This window comes from Pongo abelii, chromosome 6 (assembly GCF_028885655.2).
Source record: "Pongo abelii isolate AG06213 chromosome 6, NHGRI_mPonAbe1-v2.0_pri, whole genome shotgun sequence".
Lineage (NCBI taxonomy): Eukaryota > Metazoa > Chordata > Mammalia > Primates > Hominidae > Pongo > Pongo abelii.
In genome coordinates, this window is record NC_071991.2 from 104,298,417 (window position 1) to 104,324,325 (window position 25,909).

Sequence of the window (25,909 nt, forward strand, 5' to 3'; positions counted from 1 at the left end):
TCCCCAGACAATCCAACACAAGCAAAGAAAAAGCTCGTTGTAGAAGCATATTAATATACCGATCACACAGTGCTACTTCATAAAGCCACAACCATGGCTCACCAGAAGTGGAATAAAAAGCTCATAAACTTTATAAAGATGTTTCAGAATTTAAGCTGCCCACTTTATCAGACAAATTAGAGAAGCAATGGCTTGCATTTTTTAAAAATAGATCAGTATTATTCTGCTAGTTCTATAAAAACAATGTAAACACAAGTTTTCTGTACAACTTAGTGAATTCACAAAATGCTAAAACAAAAATTAGTGCTGCAGTCGCTAATGGCAGATGCTACGGACACCCTTGAAGGAAGAAGAAACGATAAAGAACATGTGTGGAATACAACCCAAAAGGCTGGACAAATTTCTAAACCAGTTAGAGGACAGTTTCTTAAAAACTAAAAACTGAAAACTGCTCGAAGGCAAAAAACAAAAAATGAAGCAGCTTCAAACTATGCAGAAAAGCTAGTCATTAGGGAGCAGATGCTAACACTAAGACATCCCAAAAGAAGAGGCAAGGGCATGCACCCAGTATACACACCCAGGACTGAGACAGCTGGGTAACAAAAGCCTGTCAGCAATGGAAAGTTGTGGTATTTCCCTCAGTTTATCTTCAACAAAGATGCTCTATATTTCATTAATCTCGACTGGCATCAATAAAAGTTCTCAGCACATATGTTAAAAAAAAATTCCATTCCATTCTATGGAATTCTATGGATTCAACATCCGTTCTATGGATTCAACATAGTTTGTTTAACTAATGCCACAGTAATGAACATTTGGGTTGTTTGCAATTTTTGGTATTCCAAATAATCATGCAACCAATAGCCCGATGAATGTCTGTTTAAATTTTTGCCAGTGCATCTATGCGATAGATCCTTAAAAGTAGAATTTCGGGGTAAATGAGTAGCTGCTTATATAATTTTGTTGAGAACTCACAAATGCCCCTCCATAAGGTTTGTATGCTAATTAACAATGTGTGAGACTGACTTTTCCTCATGGGCTTGCCAAAGAGTATGTTATCAAACTTTTTGATTTTTTGCTAATTTGATAGATGAGAAATAATGTCTCTCTGTACATTCTGCATTTCTCTATTTATAAGTGATATCGAGCATATTTACACACACTTAAGAGTATTTACATTTTTTTCCCTATAGAGTTTTTGGCTTTTTAATTCCCATTTTAGAAGCTTTTTATATAATAGAGATACTAATGCCATACCTTTAGTGTTAATTAAAAAATTTTTTTTCTATTTTGTCATTTTTCCTTTTTTTTGCTCAAGGTTTTTTTCCATGCAAAAAAAATTTTAACATAATCAAATCATCAAAGTTTTCATCATTGCTTCTGGATGTTGAATCACAAAATTTTTCCCCAATTCTTAGCTTATTCTAGGCTTGAATGGTTTCATATTTCATATGTAATTGTTTGATCCACTTGGAATTTACCCTGACATACAGAGTAAACTGGAGATTTTTTTTTCTGTGAACCCATCCTAGCTTCCCATCCTATAATAATCACCACTAATGCTCTTGCAACCATCTTTTCATGTCCCTGTTTATCATGTATAGATATTGTTGTTTGGTTTCTAAAAGTAGTTCATATTTGGGTCTCCTTTGGCTTATAAGTCCGTTTTTAAAAATAAAGATTATTTTGATTTTTACAGTTCATTTTCTCTTCAGAGTTCCTTCAAAGTAATAAAGACTTTAAATATTTAACACTTTAGGGATCCATCTCAACAGAATGTTATTTACTGAGCACTGTGTTCTGATAGGACTATAGCATGGAAAGAGGTAGGCAGAAGCTTTTTGCAGAGCCCAGTGGGAGACTCAGATAAGCTAGTAGGTGAGCCATTATAATGCAGTGGGCTAAGTGCTGAAATCGGGTACATTAAGAATTCTGTGGGAACTGACAGAAGAGGTCTTGCTCATGTTTGGGTGGGCATGGGGAAAGAGGCGTCAGGGAACACTTCATTTCTACCCTGAGACTGAAAAGACAAGTATGAGTTACAGAGATGAAGGGGAGGATATAGACATGTGTTTCAGGTATTTGTAAATGCTGAGGAGAAAGAGGGTGATTCATTCAACAATTCAGGCTTAAGTATGAGATAAAGACGTAGAAAGAAAAATAATGAGTGCTGAGAAAATAGGAAGGGACCAGAAGAGTCATATTTGAATTGCATTTTGAGAGTAATGGAAGAAGAGTGGAGGCAGACCAGTTCACTTCTTGTAACAATTAAAGAAGGCTTATCTATTTTAAAAAATTCAGGCTTGGCAGAAGCAGAGGACCTCGGCAGAAGAAGGGAAAAACTAACAAAGCTTTTAGGGGTTCACAGAACAGGAGTGAAAAATTAGAAACTTAAGGAATCTCAAACTGGATTTCCCATGGAACATTTGCTGAGTTCTGCGATTGTGAGGGAAGCCAGGGAATTAGGTGTAAATCTTCAAAAAGTGGAATAGAAGTTTCTTCCCATTTGTGAGGCTTAGGAAACAAAAGACCAGCTGTGGGGAAAGGACATGCCACAAACACAAGCAAGGTCTTATCTTGAAGACATTCACTAGGTCTAAAGTTTCATGAGGTGGGAAGTCTGTGAAACTTTGGACAGCAGAGCTAGATCAACCTCAGTATTTCAGGACAAAGACTCTTCAACTTCTCAATTAAAAGCTTGGGAGAAGCATGTCAAAGTAAAAGAGGAGAATGAAAGGCAAACTGAGTGTTTATTAAAACTGCACCTGCCCCACACCAACCCAATCCTAGAGTGAACTGAAATAATCAGCCTCTATATACACAACTGGAATGCCAGAGGAAGACAATACCGAGTATTAACAAGCATGTGGAAAAATTAGAACTCTCATATACTGCCAAGGAGAGTTTAAATGAGTACAGCCATGTTGGAAAACTCTCCGACAGTACCTAATAAGCTGAGAAAACAACTAATATGTATTATCTTACAGTTTTGGAGGTCAGAAGTCTGAGATTGGTCTCACTGAGCCAAAATCAATGTGTCAGCAGTATAGTCATGTTCTTTCTGGAGGTTCTAGGGGGAATTCTGTCCCTGTCTTTTCCACTTGTCTGCATTCCTTGGTTTGTGGCTCCCCTTCAAGCAATTATATTACTCCTACCACTGTTTCCATTATCACATCTCCTCCTCTGACTCCTGCTTTCCTCTTACTCTTAAAAGGACTATATGATTACACTGGGTCCACTCAGATGATCACAGATTATCTTGATAATCTCTCTACCTTAAGATCCTTAACTCACATCCGCAAAATCCCTCTTGCTATGAAGGTAATGTAATCATAGATTCTGGAGATTAGGCCATGGAACTCTTTGGAAGGACTATTATTCTGCCATCAATTTTCCATTTTTGAGTTAATTCCCAAAATTGCACAGAATTGTCATGGTACCATTATTTAAAGTAGCACAAAATGGGAAATCACCCAAATGCTCATCAATAATATGAGAGATAAACATATTACGGTATATTCACAGGATGGAATATTTTACCATTTTGAGAATGACTTACAAGTACATGCAACAATATGGGGGACTTTTAGAAACATTTTGAGCAAGAGAAGTCACACAGGAGACACAAGAGTACAAACTAGATGATTTTATCTGTATAAAAGAAAAATAACAATTAAAAAAAATTCCATTAGAAATTAGTGGAAAAAATTCCATTAGAAATTTGTTGAGAGGGGCTGGTAGAAACTAGAAGGAGACACGAAGGGAACATCTGGACTACAGATAATACTGTTTCTTATTCTTGATGCTGTACTTGATCTTAGTTATACAGATGTTTTAAAATTTGAAAAACTCATCTAGGTGTGAAATTATGATATGCACACTTTTTCTTATTGAGTATTATAGCTTAATAAATACTTTTTAAAAAGATTAATGGAAGTCTGGCTGGGCGCAGTGGCTCACACCTGTAATCCCAGCACTTTGGGAGGCCGAGGCAGGCGGATCACGAGGTCAGGAGGTAGAGACCATACTGGGTAACACGGTGAAACCCCATCTCTACTACAAAAAAAAAAAATTAGCCAGGCATGGTGGGCGTGCCTGTAATCCCAGCTACTTGGGAGGCTGAGGCAGGAGAATTGCTTGAACTTGGGAGGCAGAGGTTGCAGTGAGCCAAGATCGTGCCACTGCACTCCAGCCTGAGCGACAGAGCAAGACTCTGTCTCAAACAAAACAAAACAAAACAAAACAAAGGTTACTGGAAGTCAATGCAGGATTTTAATAAGAAAATGACATGATCAAATTTGTTCTGCCAAATAGAACATCAAAGCACTTACTTGATAGCTAGATTTACTTTCTTCCATGGTATATAAACTTTTAGTACTTTCCTAAAAGATCCCTCTTATCTCAAGCCCTTAACACAAATTGCAAGTTTTCTTTTTGTGTTACACAGTGTTAGGATGGTACTTTATAGGCTCATTAGAACTATGTAACAAAATGCTTCCATTGCAAGGATCAAAATTCTAAAAAGTACTTTAAATAAGTATATTAGGTTTATCTCCCTAAGTATATACATATTAAGGTAGACATTAATTTTCAAGAAATATTCACAATATGATCTCAACTTGCACACTATTCTAACCTTTTTTTTTTTAAAGAACATACATTCTCATGTAGTTTGTTTATCTCCCTAATTCTTGGAAAGATTTGACTCTTTATCACTATATGTTTTAAAAAGGTAAAGATAATGAGCTTTAGTATACAATATTTCAAGCCTTAAAACTTTTAAAATCTGAAAACACATATATCTCAATGTATCTCTTATTCATTCTTGGTTTGGGAAGCCAAGTATTACAGATATATAACCATGTTAGCACTGTAAATTGTATGAACAACTTCTTTGAGTGGCTTAAGAGTTTTGAGAGACTAATACTGCACAAGGGGTTTTAGACATGTAAAAAGAGATGTACTTGCTAGATTTTTCAAGCACACTTCCAAAAAGAAGTAAATTTATTGTCAAACTCTTGGATTATACCTTCTAATAGAACTTTTTTTTTAAACTAAGCATGAACATGTATAATCAGAAAGAACATATTCCTAACTAGGAACATTTTCCTTTAGATATACTTTGCCAAAATATTACTTACTTAGACAATCTGTTACATTGTGTGTAATCCTCAACTCTGCAGATGGTTGCACTTCCTTAATATTGCCTGTCTATAATTCTAAGAAGTACTACAGTATACTTCAGGGACTGTATGTGCTATAAAAATTGAAGGTACTTTATAAACAACTTACTTTGGAGTTCTCCCAAAGGAAGTTATTAAAGTAATTATGGTATTAGAAGTAGCAGGCTATTCCTAAGGTGAAATATTAATGGGATTTTCTGTCTACATATTATGTTTCCTCTCATTAGCTTCTTTCACTATACAAGACAGATAGGTCCCATAAGATAAGAACTGAAAACATACACTGGCAATTAAAAAGCAGGTCATTGCTTCCCTTAATGAGAACGATTTCAATAGAATGATGGAAGACAGCCAGATTACACCTAGTTGAGAAATCAACAGAATGAAAATGAAGACCAAAAAATGCAAACTACTCTTTGGAGAAATTTACATAAAAAGAGAGAGAGTAAATAACAACTAAAGAGGAACATTCTAGTTTTGTTTTATTTTTTATTACATGGGAGCAACTTGAATAGGCTTATAGCTGAGGAAAAGAAATTAAAAGAGAAGTAGAAATCCAACACAGAAAAAGGAGAAGTATAAATGATGATGCTAGGAGAGAGAAATAAACAGAGTAGGTGTGGGCACCAGTAAATGGGTGGCCTTGAAGAAGAAGTTCAGTTATCTTCTGAGGCTCAAAGGGAGGAAATAAGGCTCTTATTTGGAAGAAAGGTACAGGAAAAAATTTCTTAATGACATTAATTGTCCTAATGACCCAGGAGATAAAGGAAGACATGTGGAGAATACTGAAGGTTTGTAATGGTTAAGAAAAGCAGGCGGGGCGTGGTGGCTCACGCCTGTAATCCCGGCACTTTAGGAGGCCAGGGCGACCGGATCACAAGGTCAGGAGATAGAGACCATTCTGGCTAACACAGTGAAACTCAGTCTCCACTAAAAATACAAAAAAAAAAAAAAAATTAGCCAGGCGTGGTGGCGGGCGCCTATAGTCCCGGCTACTCGGGAGGCTGAGGCAGGAGAATGGCGTGAACACAGGAGGTGGAGCTTACGGTGAATGGAGATCGCACCACTGCACTCCAGCCTGGGTGACACAGTGAGACTCTGTCTCAGGAAAAAAAAAAAGAAAAGCAGATAATCACTGACAAGTAAATGACAGTATCACTAAATAAACGTACACACACACTCCCATATAATATTCTGAAATATACTTTTAATCATTATTTAAATTTGAATCATTAAATATTTTAATCACTATTTAAATCATCATGACCATAAGCAAAAGTTTCTCATTGAAATTTTAATGAGGAACTTTTGCTTATGGTCACGATGATATGATAGGGACCAGATTTACCACCCTATCTGAAACAACAACAAATACACAATATATGAAAGATGGCTTTTAAGACATTTAACATGCAACATAGGATGGTGATTCCTCAGAGTCAGGAAACAAATGAGATGAACCCTAATGAGTGCCCCAGCTCATTATCTTAAAGGACTTTCCAGGCCATGGCACAGAAAGAGGGAAAATACCCTTCCTTCTATCCCCTCCCTTCCAGAACAGCCAAAAAGAAACAACTAGAGTTCACAAAAAAGAATACCGGAGAGAACAGAGGCGCATAGACAGAGAATTCCAGAGATGTGCAAAGGGTTCCCTTTGAGTACTCAGCAAAGCACTGATCAGCATTAAACTTCCAGAGTTTGGGGAAAAACTATGAAAAAGGTTTAGAGGGAACATCCTGTTACATTCACATAAGATTGAGAATAGTCCCTATTCTCTAAAGCCAGGCTGGAAAACCTCATAATTCACAGGGTATTAATTTGAGAGTATTAAGAAGAACGTTGCCTCATAACTGGGAAATAAATAGCAGATTATTACTGCTTTGAATTCGCTAATAAATCTTAAAGCAATATTCAAAAGGATCAAACTGTTTTTAAGTAATCTGATAGTATCAGTATTAGAGGCGACAAAATTAATCAGCCCCAAACAAGTTTAAGTTCATGTTTATTATCCAATAAAAATTATTAGACATGCAAATAAGTAGAAAAATATCAGATCTGATGGAAAGAAAATTCAACCAAACAAAAACCCAGAATTAACATAGATGTTAGAATGAGCGGACAAGGGCATTTCCATCCTAGTCTTACTCTGTAGAGTTCAACTTACTTATTGTGATTTCCATAGTTTACCTTCTACAATTTTACTAAAAATGTACTAAAACAATAAATAATAAACAATATCAGAAAACATAATGGTTAAAGGCTTGAAATTTTTCAAGTATGCTAATGGATTTTTTTTTTTTTTTTTTTGAGACAGAGTCTCGCTCTGTCGCCAGGCTGGAGTGCAGTGGGGCCATCTCGGCTCACTGCAACCTCCACCTTCCAGGTTCAAGTGATTCCCCTGCCTCAGCCTCCCAAGCAGCTGGGACTACAGATGCACACCACCACACCCAGCTAATTTTTTGTATTTTAGAAGAGACGGGGTTTCACCATGTTGGCCAGGATGGTCTCAATCTCCTGACCTTATGATCTGCCCACCTTGGCCTCCCAAAGTGCTGGGATTACAGGCATGAGCCACAGCACCTGGCTTCCAATGGCTTTTTTCTTTGTAGATTCCTGTCACATTGAGAGAAGAAATATTCAAAGTACAAATTAAATGTACTCATTTAAAGAAAGAAAATAAAATGATAGCCACCCCAAGTTTTTAAAAAACTTTTTAGAGTGATAAAGTACATTTTAAATTAATATGTGACACAGATGCGTTGCAACTACAGCCATAAATAATTTTTTTGTTTTTGATTTTTTGGCTTAAACAGCAAAAATTTATTTCTCACTGTTCTGGAGGCTACATACAAGTCTAAGATCAAGGCTCTGGTAGGGCTGATTTCTCTTCCTGACTTGCTGATGGCCTCCCTCTTGCTAAGTGCTCTCATGACCTTTCCTTGTGCCTGTGTACATAGAGAGTGAGTAAGCTCTCTCGCGCCACTTCTTATAAGGACAGTAATCCTATAAGATCAGGGCCCATCCTTGTGACCTCATTTAACCTTAATTACTTCCATAAAGGCCCTATCTCCAAATACAGTTACACTGGGGGTTAGGGCTTCAGTGTATGAACTGGAAGAGGGGGCACATAAACATTTAGTCCATAACAAAAATGTTTTAGACATTTTCAACAACTATTTTTTTCTAACTTTTTTCTTTTTCCCTTCCTCTCTTGGCTCTAAAACTCCAATTACACATATGTTAGATTGCTTGACGTGTCCCATGGGTCCTAAGACTCTAATAATTTTTTAAGCTTGTTTTTAAATCTTGATCCTTTATTCTGAATTATGTCTATGGCTATATCTTCTAGTTCACTGATTTTTTTTTTTTTTTCTTCTCAGGGTTAAATCTGCATTTAGTCCTATTTAGTGAAATAATTTCAGATACTGTATTTTTCATATGTGGAGGTTCTATTTGATTCTTCTTTATACTGTCCATTTATCTCATTATGTTTATGCTATTTTTAAAATATTTGAGCACATTTATAACATTTATAAGAAGTGTTTTAAAATTCCTAGTCTGCTTATACTACTGATACTTCAGCTTCTCTGTTTCTACTGGTTATGGTCTCATTTTCCTGCTTCTTCTCATGTCCACTCATTTTAATTGGATGCTGAATATGTGATATTACATTTTTAAGTGACGGATTTTGTTGTAATCCTTTAAAGAGTTCTGGACTCAACTTAGTAAGAATGGCAGACTATATATTGATTCCCATTTTTTTGTGTGTGCAGCTGTCTGGAAATCGCCAGGTAGAAAGCTGGGGTGATTTTAGCGTTCAATTTGTTTTGCTTTATCTGGGATCACAGTTCTATATTGCCTGTTGCCCAATGTCTGAAAACAGGTGTTTCACAAATTTTACTCACTGTTCTAGTTTATAATGGGAGAACATCTAAGGTAGCAGTTACCTTTCCATGTAGGGAAGTAAAAGTCCATTAAATGACCTTTTTTCTTTCTTTTCAAAATTTAAGTGATTTAGGATCCAACACAACTAATCCCTAATTTATTATGCTGAGTGACTGAGTGATAAGAAACTGGTTTTCTCCAGTTTCAAAAAACATCACCTGCTGGATGTGGTAGTGCTCTTGTAGGCCCAGCTACTCAGAAGGCCATGGCAGCAGGGTCACTTGAGGCCAGGAGTTCAAGGCTGTAGTGTGCAATGATTGTGCCTGTGAATAGTCACTGCACTTCAGCCTGAGAAACACAGTGAGACTCCATTTCAAAAAACAAAGCAACAACAACAAAAAAACTGAAAAGCATAATTCTTTAGAAAAGAGTGAACACTCTGATGTTGTACAGTGTGACGTGTTGGAAAAGATCCATGCAGGCAAGCTTAGGGCTAGACAAATGAGAGATAAGGAGAATGAGGTGGCAAGACGGCATAGGCAAGACAAAAAATTGTGTCAACACTGAAAAATTGGTGACTCTGTGAAGTTCTGTGATATAAATAGTAGAAGACAGATGTTAATTTTACCTACCTTATGCTGGAATATTTACTTATACTATTTTAAATATTTTTAAAGTGTGTAACTAAAGGTTAGACTATGTGAGCTATGGCTTAATAGCAACAACAGGGATTTATATCTGTTTACATAAAACTTTGCAATGACAATTTTCCTTTTAGAATATCTTTTCTATGCAAAATGCCATAGATCATTCAAATATCCACAGAAAACTGGCAATGTTCCTGGTTCCCCTCTTGGTGTGAATGGTAGGAAATATAATCTTGTTTTGTCCAACTGAATTTTTATCTAAACATCAGCAACACTAAGAGATCTCAAGATTCAGTAATCAGCACAAGGAAACCCCAACCAGCCTAGGTCATGATGCATATCAAGGGTGTCTTTCTGGTTGTCCAAGTCTAAAACTGGTTGCAATTACAGGTTAGGTTGGTCAGTAAAAGAAGATCTATTTCATTGTCTAGTATCTTAAAGGATAAGTATCGAAAGAGAGATCAGAGGGAGGTATAATTAAAGGTATAAATACATGTCCCCTCTGTCACACTGTAAAATGAGACCCTCTCCATAATTACAGGACTCTCTGAGAGAAAGGAGATGATAATGCTTAAGAAAAACTTCACACTGATTTTTTTGGAAGCTCAGTGAACAGAAAACCATGATTGGTTAAGTACAGACATCCTTTCCTTCCCAGTAAACTGAGTCCAAAGTTAAAACAGGACTTCTTCTACACCCTCACCTCCCGTAATGATTATCATCAGAAGGCACCTCTTTACCCAACTTAGACATCAGGGTTTCAAAGGGCTTCCATAAGTGAGTTTTACATTTGCTTTCTTTTATTCCAAAAACTGAGACTTTCATATTTGTAAGAAATCACCAATAACTACTAGAACTAATAAGTAAGATTGGCAAAGTCAGAGGACACAAAGTCAAAATACAAGTATCAATTGTATTTCTCTATTTTAAAAATCAACAATTATAAAGTAAAATGAAAAAATAACATATAGAATAGCATCAAAATATATAAAACAGTGATAAATTTAAGAAAAGATTTGTTAGAACTGCATGCTAAAAACTATAAAGCATTTATAAGAGAAAATGTAAAAGTCCTAAATAAATAGAATGATACAGGATGTGGATCAGAAGACTCAATATTAAACTGTGAATTCATCACATATTGATCTGCAGATTCAATGCAATCCTCATCAAAATCCCAGGAGATAATTATTGTAGGAACAAAACTCTGAAACACATATGGAAATGCAAAAGACCTATGGTAACCAAAATTACTTTGATAAAGAAGAACAAAATAGGAGGACTTTGACTACTGTGACGAAAACCCTCTTGTACTGATGTAAACATAGACATTCAGAAAAATGGAACCAAACAGAGTCCAGAAATAGTCTTACTTACAGATAACCAAATGATTTTCAACAAAAGTTTCCAAGAAGTCAATAGGCAGAGAATAATTTTTTGGAGCCATATGTTCTAAAATAAATGAATGTTGAGATAACTCATAAAATACACGAAAATTAACTCAAATCTAGTAAAACTTCTAAAATAAAATGTAAGAGGAAATGCTTCTGACTTTGGGTTAGGCAATAATTTTTAGGTCAAAAAAAAGTACAAATTATTTAAAACTTTGATACATTGAATTTGATCAGGATTTAAAACTTTTGTCCTTTGGAAGGCACTGTTAAGAAAACAAAAAGCCAAGCCGCATTCTAGGGGAAAATATCTTCAAAACATGCAACTAAGGAAGTACTCTGAACCCAGAATATGCAAAGATTCCTTGGGACTCAGTAAGAGAACAAGAAATACAATAAAAACAGAGGGCAATCCTTTAGACAAATACAAAACCAAAAAAGTTATACAGATGGCATCTAAGCCTGTGAAAATGTGGTCAACATCTGCTATGGTCTGAATGGTTTTATCTCCCCAAATTCATATGTTGAAACCTACTCACCAAATGTGATGGGGTTAGGAAGTGGATTCTCTCAGAGGTGATGAGGTCAGGGGGAGAAAGTCCTCATGAATGAGATTAATGCACTTACAAAAGAGGCTCAGATAGCTTCCCTATCCTTTTCTAACACGTGAGCACACAGTCAGAAGGCACAGTCTATGAACCAGGAAGCAGGCCCTCACCAAATACTAAATCTTCCAGTACCTTGATGTTGGACTTGCCATTTCTCCAGAACTGTGAGAAATAAATTTCTGTTATGTATAAGTTGCCCAGTCTGTGGTATTTTGTTGTAGCAGCCCAAATGAACTAAGAAAGCATCATTAGTTTAGTGGAAGCTAAAACCCCAATAAAAAAAACTAGTACACACCCATTGGAATGACTAAAATTAAAATAACTGACAATATCGTGGACTGGCAAAAATGCAGAGCAGCTGGAACTATCACACATTGTTGATGGAAATGCAAAATGGTATATCCATTTTGGAATACAGCACTGCAGTTTCTGTAAAGTTAAACAACATTTACCAAATAATTTAGCAATTCCACCCTTACATATTTGCACAAGAGAAGGAACACATATGTCCACAAAAGAGATATATGTATGTAAATAACTGTAACTTTATTCATAATAATCCAACTTGTTTCCCAACTGCAGAATGGATAAAAAATTGTGGTATATATCTACACAATGGAATACAATTCAACAATTTAAAAGGAAATGGACTACCGATATATGCAACAACATGGAAGAATCTTCATTATGCTAATGATCAAATAATGCATACTATATGATTCTAGTTGTTGCCAGGACCCAGGGAGTGAAGGTAGCAGATAAACTGCAAAAGTACATAAAGAAAATTTGCGGATGATGGAAATGTTCTATATCTTAATTGTAATGATGGTTATATGAATGTAAACATTTGTCAAACATCATAGAATTTTATGTTTAAAATTGGTGACTTTTACTGCATATAAATTATATCTCAATAAAGCTGAGCAAAAACAAAAACCAAGGAAATATATGATATTTATTCCCTCCCAAAATGAGCAGTGTGATTCACAAGTAAATGGAATAGGCCGGGCGCAGTGGCTCATGCCTGTAATCCCAGCACTTTGGGAAGCCAAGGCGGGCCAATCATTTGAGGTCAGGAGTTCGAGACCAGCCTGACCAACATGGTGAAACCCCGTCTTTACTAAAAATACAAAAAAATTAGCCAGGTGTGGTGGCACATTCCTGTAGTCTCAGCTACTAGGGAGGCTGAGGCAGGAGAATTGCTTGAACCCAGGAGGTGGAGGTGGCAGTGAGCTGAGATCACGCAACTGCACTCCAGCCTGGGTGACAGAGCGAGACTCCATCTGGAAAAAAACAAAACACTACAACTAAATGGAATAAATGGATCCTAATATCCCATTAGCTTAAGTTCTGTTTAGCTACAAATGAATGAAGACCTCTTTGTGGTTACTGTCTTATTACATACTTCATTAGAAATAGGTAGAGACAAGCAGACTAGTTTATTTAACTCTGGTCAGTGTGGGGAGGGCAGTGACTAAATCATATTTAGCATACAGTAAGTCCTTCTAGTAAATGCTTGTGAATAAAAATTTAAATAGAAAGGAACTCTTAACACTTTTTTAAAGGCCTAGGTACATTATATGCTCTTACCTAAAGTATTCAGACAAACACACGCATAAGATATTAGCTGGTTTGCATATTTCATTGTATAGACCTACCAGGCCATTATTTCATGATATAAAGAAATAAAGAAAAAGTTTTGTGGAACATATTTGAGTGACCAACTTTTAATTCATGATGTAGATATTTCATCTGTTTATTCATTAAATCTTCATTTTTAACAATAAAAAATTTGCAAAGTCTCTGTATTTTTATATCTTTTAGTTATAAACTAATTCTAAAAGCATGAACTAAATTTTTCAACATTAACTGCTTTACACACTCTATGTAGGAAAAATTCAGACAGAGTTCTTCTGATGTCTGAATAATAAGATATTGACTTATTTTTCTGGAGAATTTTATTCTAAATATTAATTACAAAAATGTGTAAAAATTTTGTTTACTGAATATATGTCTAAGAGATTCCAGATTAAACATCTAGACAAAATGACAATTAGCCAGGAATTTTAAAATAGCAATAAAAATGTTTTGTAAACCAATACAGCAAAGCTTCTTGACATCAAATGATAAAATAACTTAAAACTTTGAAATTAATTTTCAAAATAAGTAGTAAACTTACAGTTTGTTGCCATATGAAATTGAGAAGAAAGTGCCTGAGTAACTGAATTCCAAAATGTGTAGAAAATTTCAGGTTGTCCATCCTGTGGACAACAAACAAAAATTCTTAAAAAATAAAAAAAATTCATTTATTTTAAGAAATCATAATGGGTAACATGTAACCTTGAAAATTTATTTAAAATTTAAATAAAAATTTTAGACATCTAACCATCAAACAATAGAATTATTAATTAAATGGAAGTATAAAGATGATTCAAATTATGTCTCATGTTCAAGTAGTCATTATTCTTCTCTGCCACGTAATAGCTGGCGTAACCTTGGGCATGTTGCTTAGCCATTCAGGGCCTTTGTTCTTCATATGAAAAACGGTGATAACATTGCAGGATAATTATGAGGATTAAACAAATTAATATAAGTCTTGGGACAATGCCTGAAATACAATAAACTCTCAATGAATGTTAGCTATTATTACAATTATTACTGTCATCATCATTTTTTTAAATACGGAGGGCAATTTGTGTGACTATAACAAAATGATAGACAAAAGCATGCTTACATCAAGGATAACTAACAAGAAATAATTCACTATTACAAAAGAGAATGGCTGAAGCCTAGATATAGTTTTAAAAAAACTCACAGGAATTACTACTACTCAGTTTAGTATGATACTTTCAACTTTGAATATACGTTTTAAAAAGTAAGCACTATAAAGAAAAGACAAATATTAATTAAAGTATCATTTGTTAAAGAAAGACAAAGAACTTTAACACTGTTAAAACAGAATCACACTCTTAGAAATTTTGCCAAATACTTTAAGATACATCCACATGTGTGGCATACAATATAACACTGCCAATATTCTACTATTTTTGCAGCCAGAAATGCCAACTTCATATGGTTCAAAGTAATATTTTAAGACTGGGCACAGTGGCTCACAACTGTAATCCCAGCACTTTGGGAGGCCAAGGCGGGTGGATCACCAGAGGTCAGGAGTTTGAGACCAGCCTTGCCAACATGGTGAAACCCCGTCTCTACTAAAAATACAAAAATTAGCCAGGTGTGCTGGCACATGCCTGTAATCCCAGCTACTAGGGAGACTGAGGCAGGAGAATCGCTTAAGCCCAGGAGGCCGAGGTTGCAGTGAGCCAAGATTGCGCCACTGCACTTCAGCCTGGGCAACTGACCAAAACTCGGTCTCAAGAAACAAACAAATAAACAAAAAAACAAAGTAAGAGTAAAAATAAAATAAAATATCTCTAATGTTAAAATATTGCTACAGTCCCCAAAATAAAATTATAATTTTGGACAAGTGAACAAAATGACCAATGAAAAATACTGATTTGTGACTTTTATACCTGTGTGCACTTTCGTTTTCATTATTGTTCCTTTTTAAAATAAGTCTTATGGTTGTAAATTTACTCAAGAACTGTTTATCATAAACAAGGCAAATCAAATCATTGTTGATTTCTTATGCAACGATCAGAAAATACATTCGGATTCCTAAGATTTTATGTATTATGTCTTGCGTATCTTAGTTTAAAGTAGATGCTTTTCATCATGTTAAGGAAGTATAATATACCACATTAACAGAATGAAGGACTAAAACCACATGGTCGTCTCAATTAATGCAGAAAAAGCATTCAACAAAATTTAACACCATCTGATGATAAAAACACTCAACAAACTAGGACTCAAAGGAAATTACATCAACATAATAAAGGCCACATAAGAAAAATCTGCAGCTAACATCCTACTCCATGGTGCAAAACAGAAAGCTTTCCCTCTAAGATCAGGAACAAGGCCAGGATGCCCACTCTTACCACTTCTATATGATATAGTACTAGGAGTCCTGCCAGAAGGACCAAGCAAGAAAAATAAATAAAAAGCATCCAAATTGGAATGGAAGAAGTAAAATTATATCTGTTTCTAGATGATATGATCTTGTATGTAGATAATCCTAGACTCCTCAAAAAGGCCTGTTAAAATAATAACTGAATTCAGCCAAGTTGTAGCCTACAAAATCAACACATAAAAATTAGTGTGTTTCTACAAACTAACAATGAAGTATCCAGAAAAAAATGAAGAAAACTACCCTATTTTTATAACAGTATCCAAAAGAATACTTAAGAATAAACTTATTCAAGATAGTAAAAAACTTGTATACTGAAAACTACACAATATGGTTGAAAGAAATTAAAGAAGACACAAGTAAATGGAAAGCATCCTGTGTTATGGATTGGAAGACCTAATATTGTTAAAATGTCCATACTCCCCAAATGATCTGCAGATTCTCAAAATCTCAATGGCATTTTTGCAGAAATAAAAAAATACTAAAATTAATAGAGAATCTCCAGGGATCCCAAATATCCAAATATCTTTCTTGAGGGAAAAAACAAACAAACAAATCTAGAGGCCTCAGACTTCCTGACTTCAAGGCATATTACAGAGCCAGGTGCAGTGGAACACACCTGTAGTCTCAGCTTACTTGGAGGATGAGGTGGGAGAATTGCTTGAGCCTAGGCGTTTGCAGCCAGCCTGGGCAACAAAGGGAGATCCTATCTCTAAAAACCCAAATAAAACCCATCCAAATGGAAAAAACCATATTACCAAGCTTCAGTAATCAAAACAGTATGGTACCAGCATAAAGACAGACATATGGACCAATGAAATAGAGAGACAAAAAAATAAATGATCAAGTATACAGTCATACAATCTTGAACAAGGGTGCCAAGGCTACACAATAGGAAAAGGACAGTCTCTTCAATAAATGCTGCTGGGAAAACTGGATATACACATGCAAAAGAATAAAGTTGAACCTTTACCTCATACCATATATAAAAACTAACTCAAATTGGATTAAGGACTTAAACCTAAGACCTGAAATTATAACTCCTAGAAAAAAAACATAGGAGAAAAGCTCTATGACACTGGAGTTGGCAATAATTCTTGTATAGGACACCATGAACACAGGCAACAAAAGCAGAAATAGACAAACTGGACTATACCTAACTTGAAATTTTCTGTGCAGCAAAAGAAACAATCAATAGAGTAAAAAGGCAACCTACAGAATGGGGGAAAACATTTGCTAACCATATATCTAATAAGGAGTTAATATTCAGAATATATAAATGGCTCTGACAATTCAACAATTAAAAAAACAAATACCATGATTAAAAAACAGGCAAAGGACTTGAGTAGACACTTCTCCAAAGCAAATAAATAAATGGCTGGCCAACAAGCACATGAAAAGATGCTCAATATCACTAATCATCATGGAAATGCAAATCAAAACCATACTGAGATGTCATCTCACATCCATTAGGATGGCTACTATAAAAAACCGGTAAATAACAAGTGTCAGCGAGGATGTGGAGAAACTGGAAACTTTGTGCAGTGTTGGTAGAAATGTAAAATAGTGTAGTCACTATGGAAAACATTAGGGAGGTTGCTCAAAATTACCATATGATCCAGCAATTCCACTTCTGGGTATATAAGTAAAAGAGCTGAAAGCAGGATCTTGAAGATTTATTTGAATACTCATGTTCACTGCAGCTTTATTCATAAGAGCCAAGAGATGGTAACAACCCAAATGTCTATCAAAGAATGAATGGATAAAGAAAATGTAGTATATTCAGTCATGCATTTCTGAATGATAGGAATGTGCCTGAGAAATGCCTCATTAGGCAATTCTGTCATTGTGCAAAAATCACAGAATGCACTTACACAAACCTAGATGGGACAGCCTACCACACAAGTAGGCTTTATGTGATAGCCTATCATTCCTGGGCTACAAACTTGTACATGTTATTGTAATGAATACTGTAGGTAATTGTAACACAATAGTACATTTGTGTATCTAAACATCAAAAAGACACACCAAATATACAGTACTACAGTCTTATGAGGCCACAGTTGTATGTGCAGCCTATTATTGACTGAAATGTCATTATGTGGTGCATGACTGTACTTACAATAGAACACTATTCAGTCTTAAAAAAGAAAGAAATCCTATCATATGCTACAACATGAATGAACCTTGAAGATGTTACACTAAGTGAAACAAGCCAGTCACAAAAAGATAAATGCTGCAAGATTCTACTTATATGAAGTAGCTAAAATAGTCAAACTCTTAGAAGCAGAAAGAATAATGGTAATTGCCAAGAGATGGGGGACAGGGAAAATGAATTAGTTACTTCCCTTATTTAAAAAAGTTATTCTAATACATATTTTAGTACAATTATCATAGCCTGAGATTCTTTCCCCCATAAAACTCTTAAGAAATTTCACTAGTTAAAACAATAGTAAAAATATTTTTAAGGAAACTTTTTGGAAACAGAAAACTATTTATTTTATTTTTATTATTTTATTATGTTTTTATTATTTTTTTTTAAGATGGAGTCTCGCTCTGTCGCCCAGGCTGGAGTGCAGAGGTGTGATCTTGGCTCATTGCAACCTCCGCCTCCTGGGCTCAAGTGATTCTCCTGCCTCAGCCTCCTGAGTACCTGGGACTACAGGCACACGCCACCACTGAATCGCCAGCTTTTTCTAGGTCTGAGCCTGCAGGCCTTTGGACTGGGACTACATCATTGGCTTTCCAGCTTGCCAACTACAGATCTACAGATCTACAAACTTGTCTCCATAATCCCATTGGCCAATTCCTTATTTTCTATATACAAATATATAACATTTCCTGTTGCTTTTGTTTCTCTGAAGAACCCTGATACCCTAATACAAGTGTTGAATAAATCAATCAATCCACCCCAAGGACTTGTCTAAATTAAGAGCTAGAGGCAGCTACTAAAGAGATGTACTAAGAAGGACACATAGCTGTTGGAACAAGAAAGGATGTGAAAAGTCCTTGGGAGAGATAGAGAGAGATAAAGTAGATTCAGAGGGAATGGGAAAGTATAGAAGATAATAATAAAAAAGTGGATTTGGGGGTAAGATAATATGTTAAAGCAATGATTTTCTCTATCTATATACCCATCTATTTATACATATATATATATGCTGTGTATGTATAATGTATCCCTATATATACACATATATAATAGTATCTGTACATATACTATACTATATAATAGTAAATCTATATCTCCTACCAAAATATAAAAAGATAGAATGTTAATTTTAATTATCAAAGGATAGTCAGAAATGTTATTGCCATGTGCAGTGGCTTATACCCGTAATTCCAACAGTTTGGGAGGCCAAGGTGGGAGGATCGCTTGAGGCCAGGAGTTCAAGACCAGCCTGGGCAACAGCAAGACCCCCCGTTTCTACACAAAAATTTTAAAAATTAGCTGAGTGTGGGAGCATGTGCCCGTGGTCTCAGCTACTTGGGAGCCTGAGGCAGGAGACTGCTTTAGCTCAGGAGTTCAAGGCTGCAGTGAGCCAGGATCGCACCACTGCAATCCAGCCTGGATGACAGAATAAGACCCTGTCTTTAAGAAAACAAAAACAAAATTTTACTGTCAAAACTACATCACACAAATATAATTTCCTGCATAAAGAAAATATGAAGCTATACAAAAATCATTGTGCTTGTTTCAAGTCAAGTCAGCCTGTTACATATTTGCTTCTAAACATTTTGAAACAAAATTAACTGAACTACATTTTGAATAATTCAAGTAGATTTGAACTGGAAGGATATTTGACAATGATCTATTTATAACTGACTCCCAGTATGTCTTACATTAAGTTAAATGGAATCATGTTATCAGATCAATTCAGGGAAACATTTGTAATTTAAAGTATCTTTCTGACCTTGTTTCTTGGTTATAAATACAAACAGTATAATTCTAACTTTAAGAAACAATGAAATTTGGACTTTTGGCTGAGACCATGTAAGCTGATAATAAAACTAAACAGACACATATTATTACATATAAATAGAACAAAAGTAAAATATACAAAAATGTCACAACTTTTTAAAGATAAATCTATTATTTAGAATTATGGCTTGGCCTTTGCTTTAGTCATTGATTTCAACATAATTAAATGTATACAGAGAAACTTAGAATAATTAATACTTAAACAAAACAGCTTTCAAAGCATATATTCTTTAGTTTTTCTCTTTATAACACCAAATTGATCATGGATTTCCTGGCTCAAATATATTTGACAGCTTCTTGCTGCACATTGAATAAGGTCCAAACTTTCATGCTAACCTTATTGTGCTGGGTATAGTGAAAAGAGTATGGGTTTTGAAGTCAAATAACCTTGACTTAAATCCAAGGTCTATCACTTGTGCTGTGACTTTAGAAAGGTGACTTCATCTTTCTGAGCTTTTGATTTCCTCACGTAAATAGTAGAAATAATATTTTCATGGGATTTATTTTGTTATGAAGAATCAGGATCTCTTGAGCTAGAGCCTTTTTTTTTTTTTTTGAGACAGAGTCTCACCCTGTTGCCCAGGCTGGAGTGCAGCGGTGCGATCTCGGCTCACTGCAACCTCCGCCTTCCGGGTTCAAGCGATTCTCCTGTCTAGGCCTCCCGAGTAGTTGGGACTACAGGTGCGTGCCACCACACCCAGCTAATAGTACACAGAGATGTGAAAAAGTGTTTTCTATCCCCTGAATAAAAAGTGAGCATTCAGGAAAGAGGGAGGACATAAGAATGGAAAGTAAGACAAGGATCAGATCAAGGTATGTCTACATTCATCATAGATATAATAGTGAATCGCTTGAGAGTTTTAATAAGATAATACCATGATCAAGCTGTGCTATAAGAAAATCATTCTGGGCTGGGCACAGTGGCTCACGTCTGGAATCCCAGCACTTTGGGAGGCCGAGATCACGAGGTCAGGAGATCGAGACCACCCTGGCTACCACTATGAAACACCATCTCTACTAAAAATACAAAAAAATTAACCATGCATGGTGGCGGGTGCCTACAGTCCCAGCTACTCGGGAGGCTGAGGCAGGAGAATGGCGTGAACCCGGGAGGCGGAGCTTGCAGTGAGCCGAGATCACACCATTGCACTCCAGACTGGGCAACAGAGCAAGACTCCATCTCAAAAAAAAAAAAAGAAAGAAAGAAAAGAAAATCACTCTGATAATAATGTGGAAGACGAATAGTGTGTGGGGTGGTACCAAGTCTACAGGCAAAAAGATCAGTTAGGAATTTACTGAAAAAATCTAGGCAAAAGGGACCTTTCTATGGCCATAGTAGTAGAGTAAGAGTGGACAGCAGGAAAACTGATACAACTTGATGGGCCAGAAGATGTATTTATTAATAACTAGGACTAAATATATTTATGAAGAACTAGGAGGATGAAGATTATGCAACCAAAATAGAATTTAAGAAGGAGCAGCAGGTGGGCAAAGAAAGATGTGCTCTTTTAGACTTATACTTCTGGAACCTGTGGGGCATCCAAGTGGAGATGACCCTGCTCACGTCTTTTTTTTTTTTTTTTTGAGATGGAGTCCCACTCTGTTACCCAGGCTGGAGTACAGTGGCACGATCTCGGCTCACTGCAGCCTCCGCCTCCAGGATTCAAATGATAAATGATTCCCGTGCCTCAGCCTCCTGAGTAGCTGGGATTACAGGCACCTGCTACCACACCCAGATAATTTTTGTATTTTTAGTAGAGATGGGGTTTCGCCATGTTGGCCAGGATGGTCTCGAACTCCTGACCTCATGTGATCACCCACCTTGGCCTCTGAAAGTGCTGGGATTACAGGCATGAGCCACCATACCTGGCCACTGACTGCTTTTCAGCAAGACCTATGCTAAAAAAATAGATTTAAGTGTTATCAGCATTTAGAGGTGGTAGATACTATTAGCCTGTGCAAGCTTTTCCATATATTGCATGTGGCATGGGAAGAAAATAATGTTGAGGGTGGGCCACAGGGAACAAATCAATTAAAAGTTGATGGAAGAAATGATTCAGAGTGGAGAGAGAGGAGTGGGTGGAGATGATTATAAAATAAAGATTGAGCATAAGTTAATAATCACTGAAACTGGATGGCAGGTACATAGGGATTCACCGTCCTATACTTGGGTTCTATAGTTTGGTATATGTTTGAAATTTTATAAATATTTTAAAAGGAAGGGGATGAAGAGGAGGAGGAATCAGTAAAGGAATTCTGAAGAGTGAGAATACCTGAGGGAGGAGAGATTTAAGAAGAAGGGTCAATCACCTCAGAGGAGTGAAGTAAACATGGTCTGGGAAGTGGGCAGAAGGATTTGGCAGCTGGGTCACTAAGGTGCACTGAGCAACAAGGTTTCAGTAGAGTGAAACCTTAACATCAAGGGTGTGGGGCAAAAGAGAAGCAGGGAAGTAGAGATACCAGGTAGCTTACTGAAACCTGAGTGTGAAGGAAAAAAGGGTTTAGAAGAAAATAAAGGACTCAGGTTTTTGTTGTTTTAAAAAAATATTTAGATGGTAAAACATTGAAAAGAAGGAAGGAGGAAAGAAGTTGATACTGGAGAAAACCAAGATGGGATGATGTGGAATCAAAAAACAAAAGTTGAAAACTAAGCCTGAAAAAGAAGTAGACACCTTTGAGGCAGATGGGGGAGGTGAGGATAAGCAATACAATTTTTTTTGGTCCTTGATAAATTGTCTCTAAGTCAGTGTGCTTACTGAGAGGAGGTCAGAGAGAAGCAGAGGGAGCTAAATTAAGATCAAAGGAAGGAGAGTGTGAAAGACTTAACAAAAGGTCTGTGCCAGAGATCTCTGTGGATAAATCATGTTGTGAATAAGGAAGCCTGCCGATTTGATCAAAGAAACGAAGTATATATTAATTTTAAATTAGTTCTTAATCATTTTCTGGATTCAAAGCAGAGGGATCCTGGCAAAGCAAATAAAATAAGGCAAAGAAAAATTTCTCTTTGTTGAAAAATAGCCTTCAGGGGAAACATTTTGCTGTCTCATTACAAAGAAGAAAGCTATGGAAATTAAATAGAAACTTCAAGATGAACACCACAGAGCAAAGAAACCCTATACATGTACAACCCTATACACACACTACAGAGCAAAATAAGAAACCCAAAGAATTTCCAATAAAATCAAAATATTAGCTTTTACATGTATATTGTTCAGAGAGAAAAAAATATTTATAATGCAATCAACTTTTTGTTTTATAAAATAAGAGCTTAGATTAATGAGGCAGTCAAAGATAGTGAAAAGTAGTCAGATTTTAAATACATTTTGAAGGTAGAACAGGTAGCATTTATTAAAATATATACAGATAAACACGAAGACTTTTTACAAAATAGTAACAGGTGTTGTCTCCGGATGAAAGGATTAAATATGATGTTTCCATTATTCTTTTAAATTTTTTGGAGGAGCAATAGAGATAATCTAAAAGTTAATGCTAACTAGAACAGTAAATTCTGGATGTAAAAATTTCAATAATAGCGTACATATTGTAAAAAGTAAAAGTTCCTCTTTAAACTCAAATGTCTAATGCCTAATCTCATACTCTTACCTAGAGATCACTGTTAAATAATGGTGTTAAAGGGTTTAAAACCCCTTTCATATAGTTTACTGCAGTGTGTCTCAACCTTTTTTTTTTTATTATCACTCTCCCAAAATAAAAATTAAAGAATTAACTATACTTATACCTATATAATATAGTACATATATTTTGCTTATATTTAATATATAATTATATACTATAATTAGATTTGATTAATAAGGTTTAGTTTCTCCCTAATAAGAGAAACTAAGAAAGAAAAATAAGAACTATTTTCTCTCCCTTGGGGTCAATATTGCCCCCAGTTAAGAATGCATGGTTTACTAGTATTTTGAAAATTCCTGCAATCCCAGTACCAGGTATATATCCAAAGGAAAGGAAATCAGTATGTCAAAGAGGTATCTTCATTCTCATGTTTACTGCAGCACTAGTCAAGATATGGAAAAAACCTAAGTATCTACGGAGAAATGGATTAAGAAAATGTGGTATATCCACACTATAGAATACTATTCAGCCATAAAAAGAATGAAATTCTGTCATTCAAGGTAACATGAATGAGGCTGGAGGACATTATGTTAAGTAAGATAAGCCAGGAACAGAAAGATAAATGCTGCATGTTTCCATTCATAAGCAGAAGCTAAAGAAGTTGATCTTACAGAAGTATTCCAAGCTTGAAGATTATAAAAAAAACTTCCAAAATTTGAGAAGGCTATGAATATCCAGTTACAGGAAGGCTGAAAAAAATCAAACAGATTAGAACCAAATAAAACTACCCCAAGGCATATAATAATTAAAATCTCAGAGGCCAAGAACAAAGAGAAGATCCTAAAAGCAGCAAAAGAAACTAATACTATATAAAGGAGTGCTACAGTTGGTCTGGCAACAGACTTCTCAATGGTAACCACACAGGCCAGGAGAGAGTGGGATAACATTTTCAAAGTGAAAAAAAAAATGCTATCCAAAATACTGTATCCAACAAAGCTATGCTTCAAAAAGGAAGAAGATAGAAGTTGAAAGGATTCACCACCATCAGACCTGTCTTACAAGAGATACTAAATGGAGTTCTTAAAATTCTGAAAGAAAAAAAAAAAACAGTAATATGCAAATAAACAAAAACATCTGAAGGTATAAAACCCACCGGTAAAATTAAATACGCAAACAAAACCAGAATACTCTAATACTGTAAATGTGCTGTGTGATCCACTCATAATTCTAGCATGACACATCTATGAAAAACAATAACAGCTATAGCAATCAGATATATCATATTGATATTTAAAGATTGACGTGTTTTATATTTATAGGCAACACAAAAATATGTAAATTGATTCACAGGTGTTTTCTCAGTGAAAAAAAGTAAATTGAGCAAACAAAAAGTCAGAATATAGGAGAATGGAGTTAAAATGTAAAGTTTTTAAAGTTTTTTCTTTCTTTGTATCTTTTGTCATCTAAGTTGTTATCTCTTTAAAATAACTGATGTTCAAGACCAGCCTGGCCAACATGGTGAAACCCTGTCTCTACTAAAAATACAAAAAAAGCCAGGTGCAGTGGTGTGCACCTGTAATCCCAGCTACTCAGGAGGCTGAGGCAGGAGAATCGCTTGAACCCAGGAGGTGGAGGTTGCAGTGAGCTGATATCGCACCACTGCACTCCAGCCTGGGCTACACAGCAAGACTTCGTCTGAAAAAGTAATAAAATAAAACAAAACAACTTATGTTTTTTGTAAGCCTCATAATGATTCAAAACATTTACTAAAAATAAAAAGCAACAAATTAAAACATACTATCAGACAAAAATTACTTAAGCGCTAACAAAATACAGTAAGAAAGGGAAAAAGGAAGAGGAATTACAAAACAACCGGAAACAAACAAAATGGCAGTAGTGGGTTCTTACTTATTAGTAATAACAGTGAATGTAAATGGATTCAATTGTACAATTACAATAAAAGACACAGAGTAGCTGAATGGATCAAGAAACAAGACTCAACTATACACTGCCTGCAAGAAACCTACTTCACCTACAAAGACACACATGAACTGAATGTAAAGGGATGCAAAAAGATATTCTATGCAACTGGAAACCAAAAAGAGCAGGAAAAACTATACTTATATCAGATAAAAGAGACTACAAGCCAAAGACTATAAAAAGGACAAAGATCACTATATAATGAGAAAGGGGTCAATTTGGCAAGAAGATATATAACAATTATAAATATGTATGCACCCAATATTGAAACATCCAAGTATATAAAGAAAACATTAACATATCTAAAAGGAGAGATAGATGGCAACACAATAATAGTAGAGAACTTCAAAACCCCACTCTCAGTAATGGCCAGATCATCCAAAAGAAAGAAATAAAATATATCAAAAAGATATCTGTACTCCCTTGTTTAATGAAGCACTATTCACAACAGTCAAAGTATGAAATCAACCTAATTGTCCATCAGGGGATAAATAAATAAAATGTGGCATATATACCCAGTAGAATATTATTCAGTCATAAAAAAGAGTGAAATCCTTTCATTTGCAGCAACATGACTGAAACTGTATGAAAAGTGAAATACACCGAGCATAGAAACACAAATATTGCATA

The 25,909-nt window shown here is 35.5% G+C and overlaps 1 protein-coding gene across 2 annotated transcripts in view; it reads right to left on the reverse strand.

Annotated features, from left to right (window-relative positions):
* Positions 1 to 25,909, reverse strand: part of COG5 (component of oligomeric golgi complex 5) — a 377,278-nt gene that overhangs the window by 114,383 nt on the left and 236,986 nt on the right. For both annotated transcript variants that reach the window (XM_024250412.3, XM_054560623.2), the window contains exon 11: positions 13,894 to 13,975. In XM_024250412.3, coding sequence (XP_024106180.1) covers positions 13,894 to 13,975 — 82 coding nt within the window. The remainder of the gene's footprint in view (positions 1 to 13,893; positions 13,976 to 25,909) is intronic.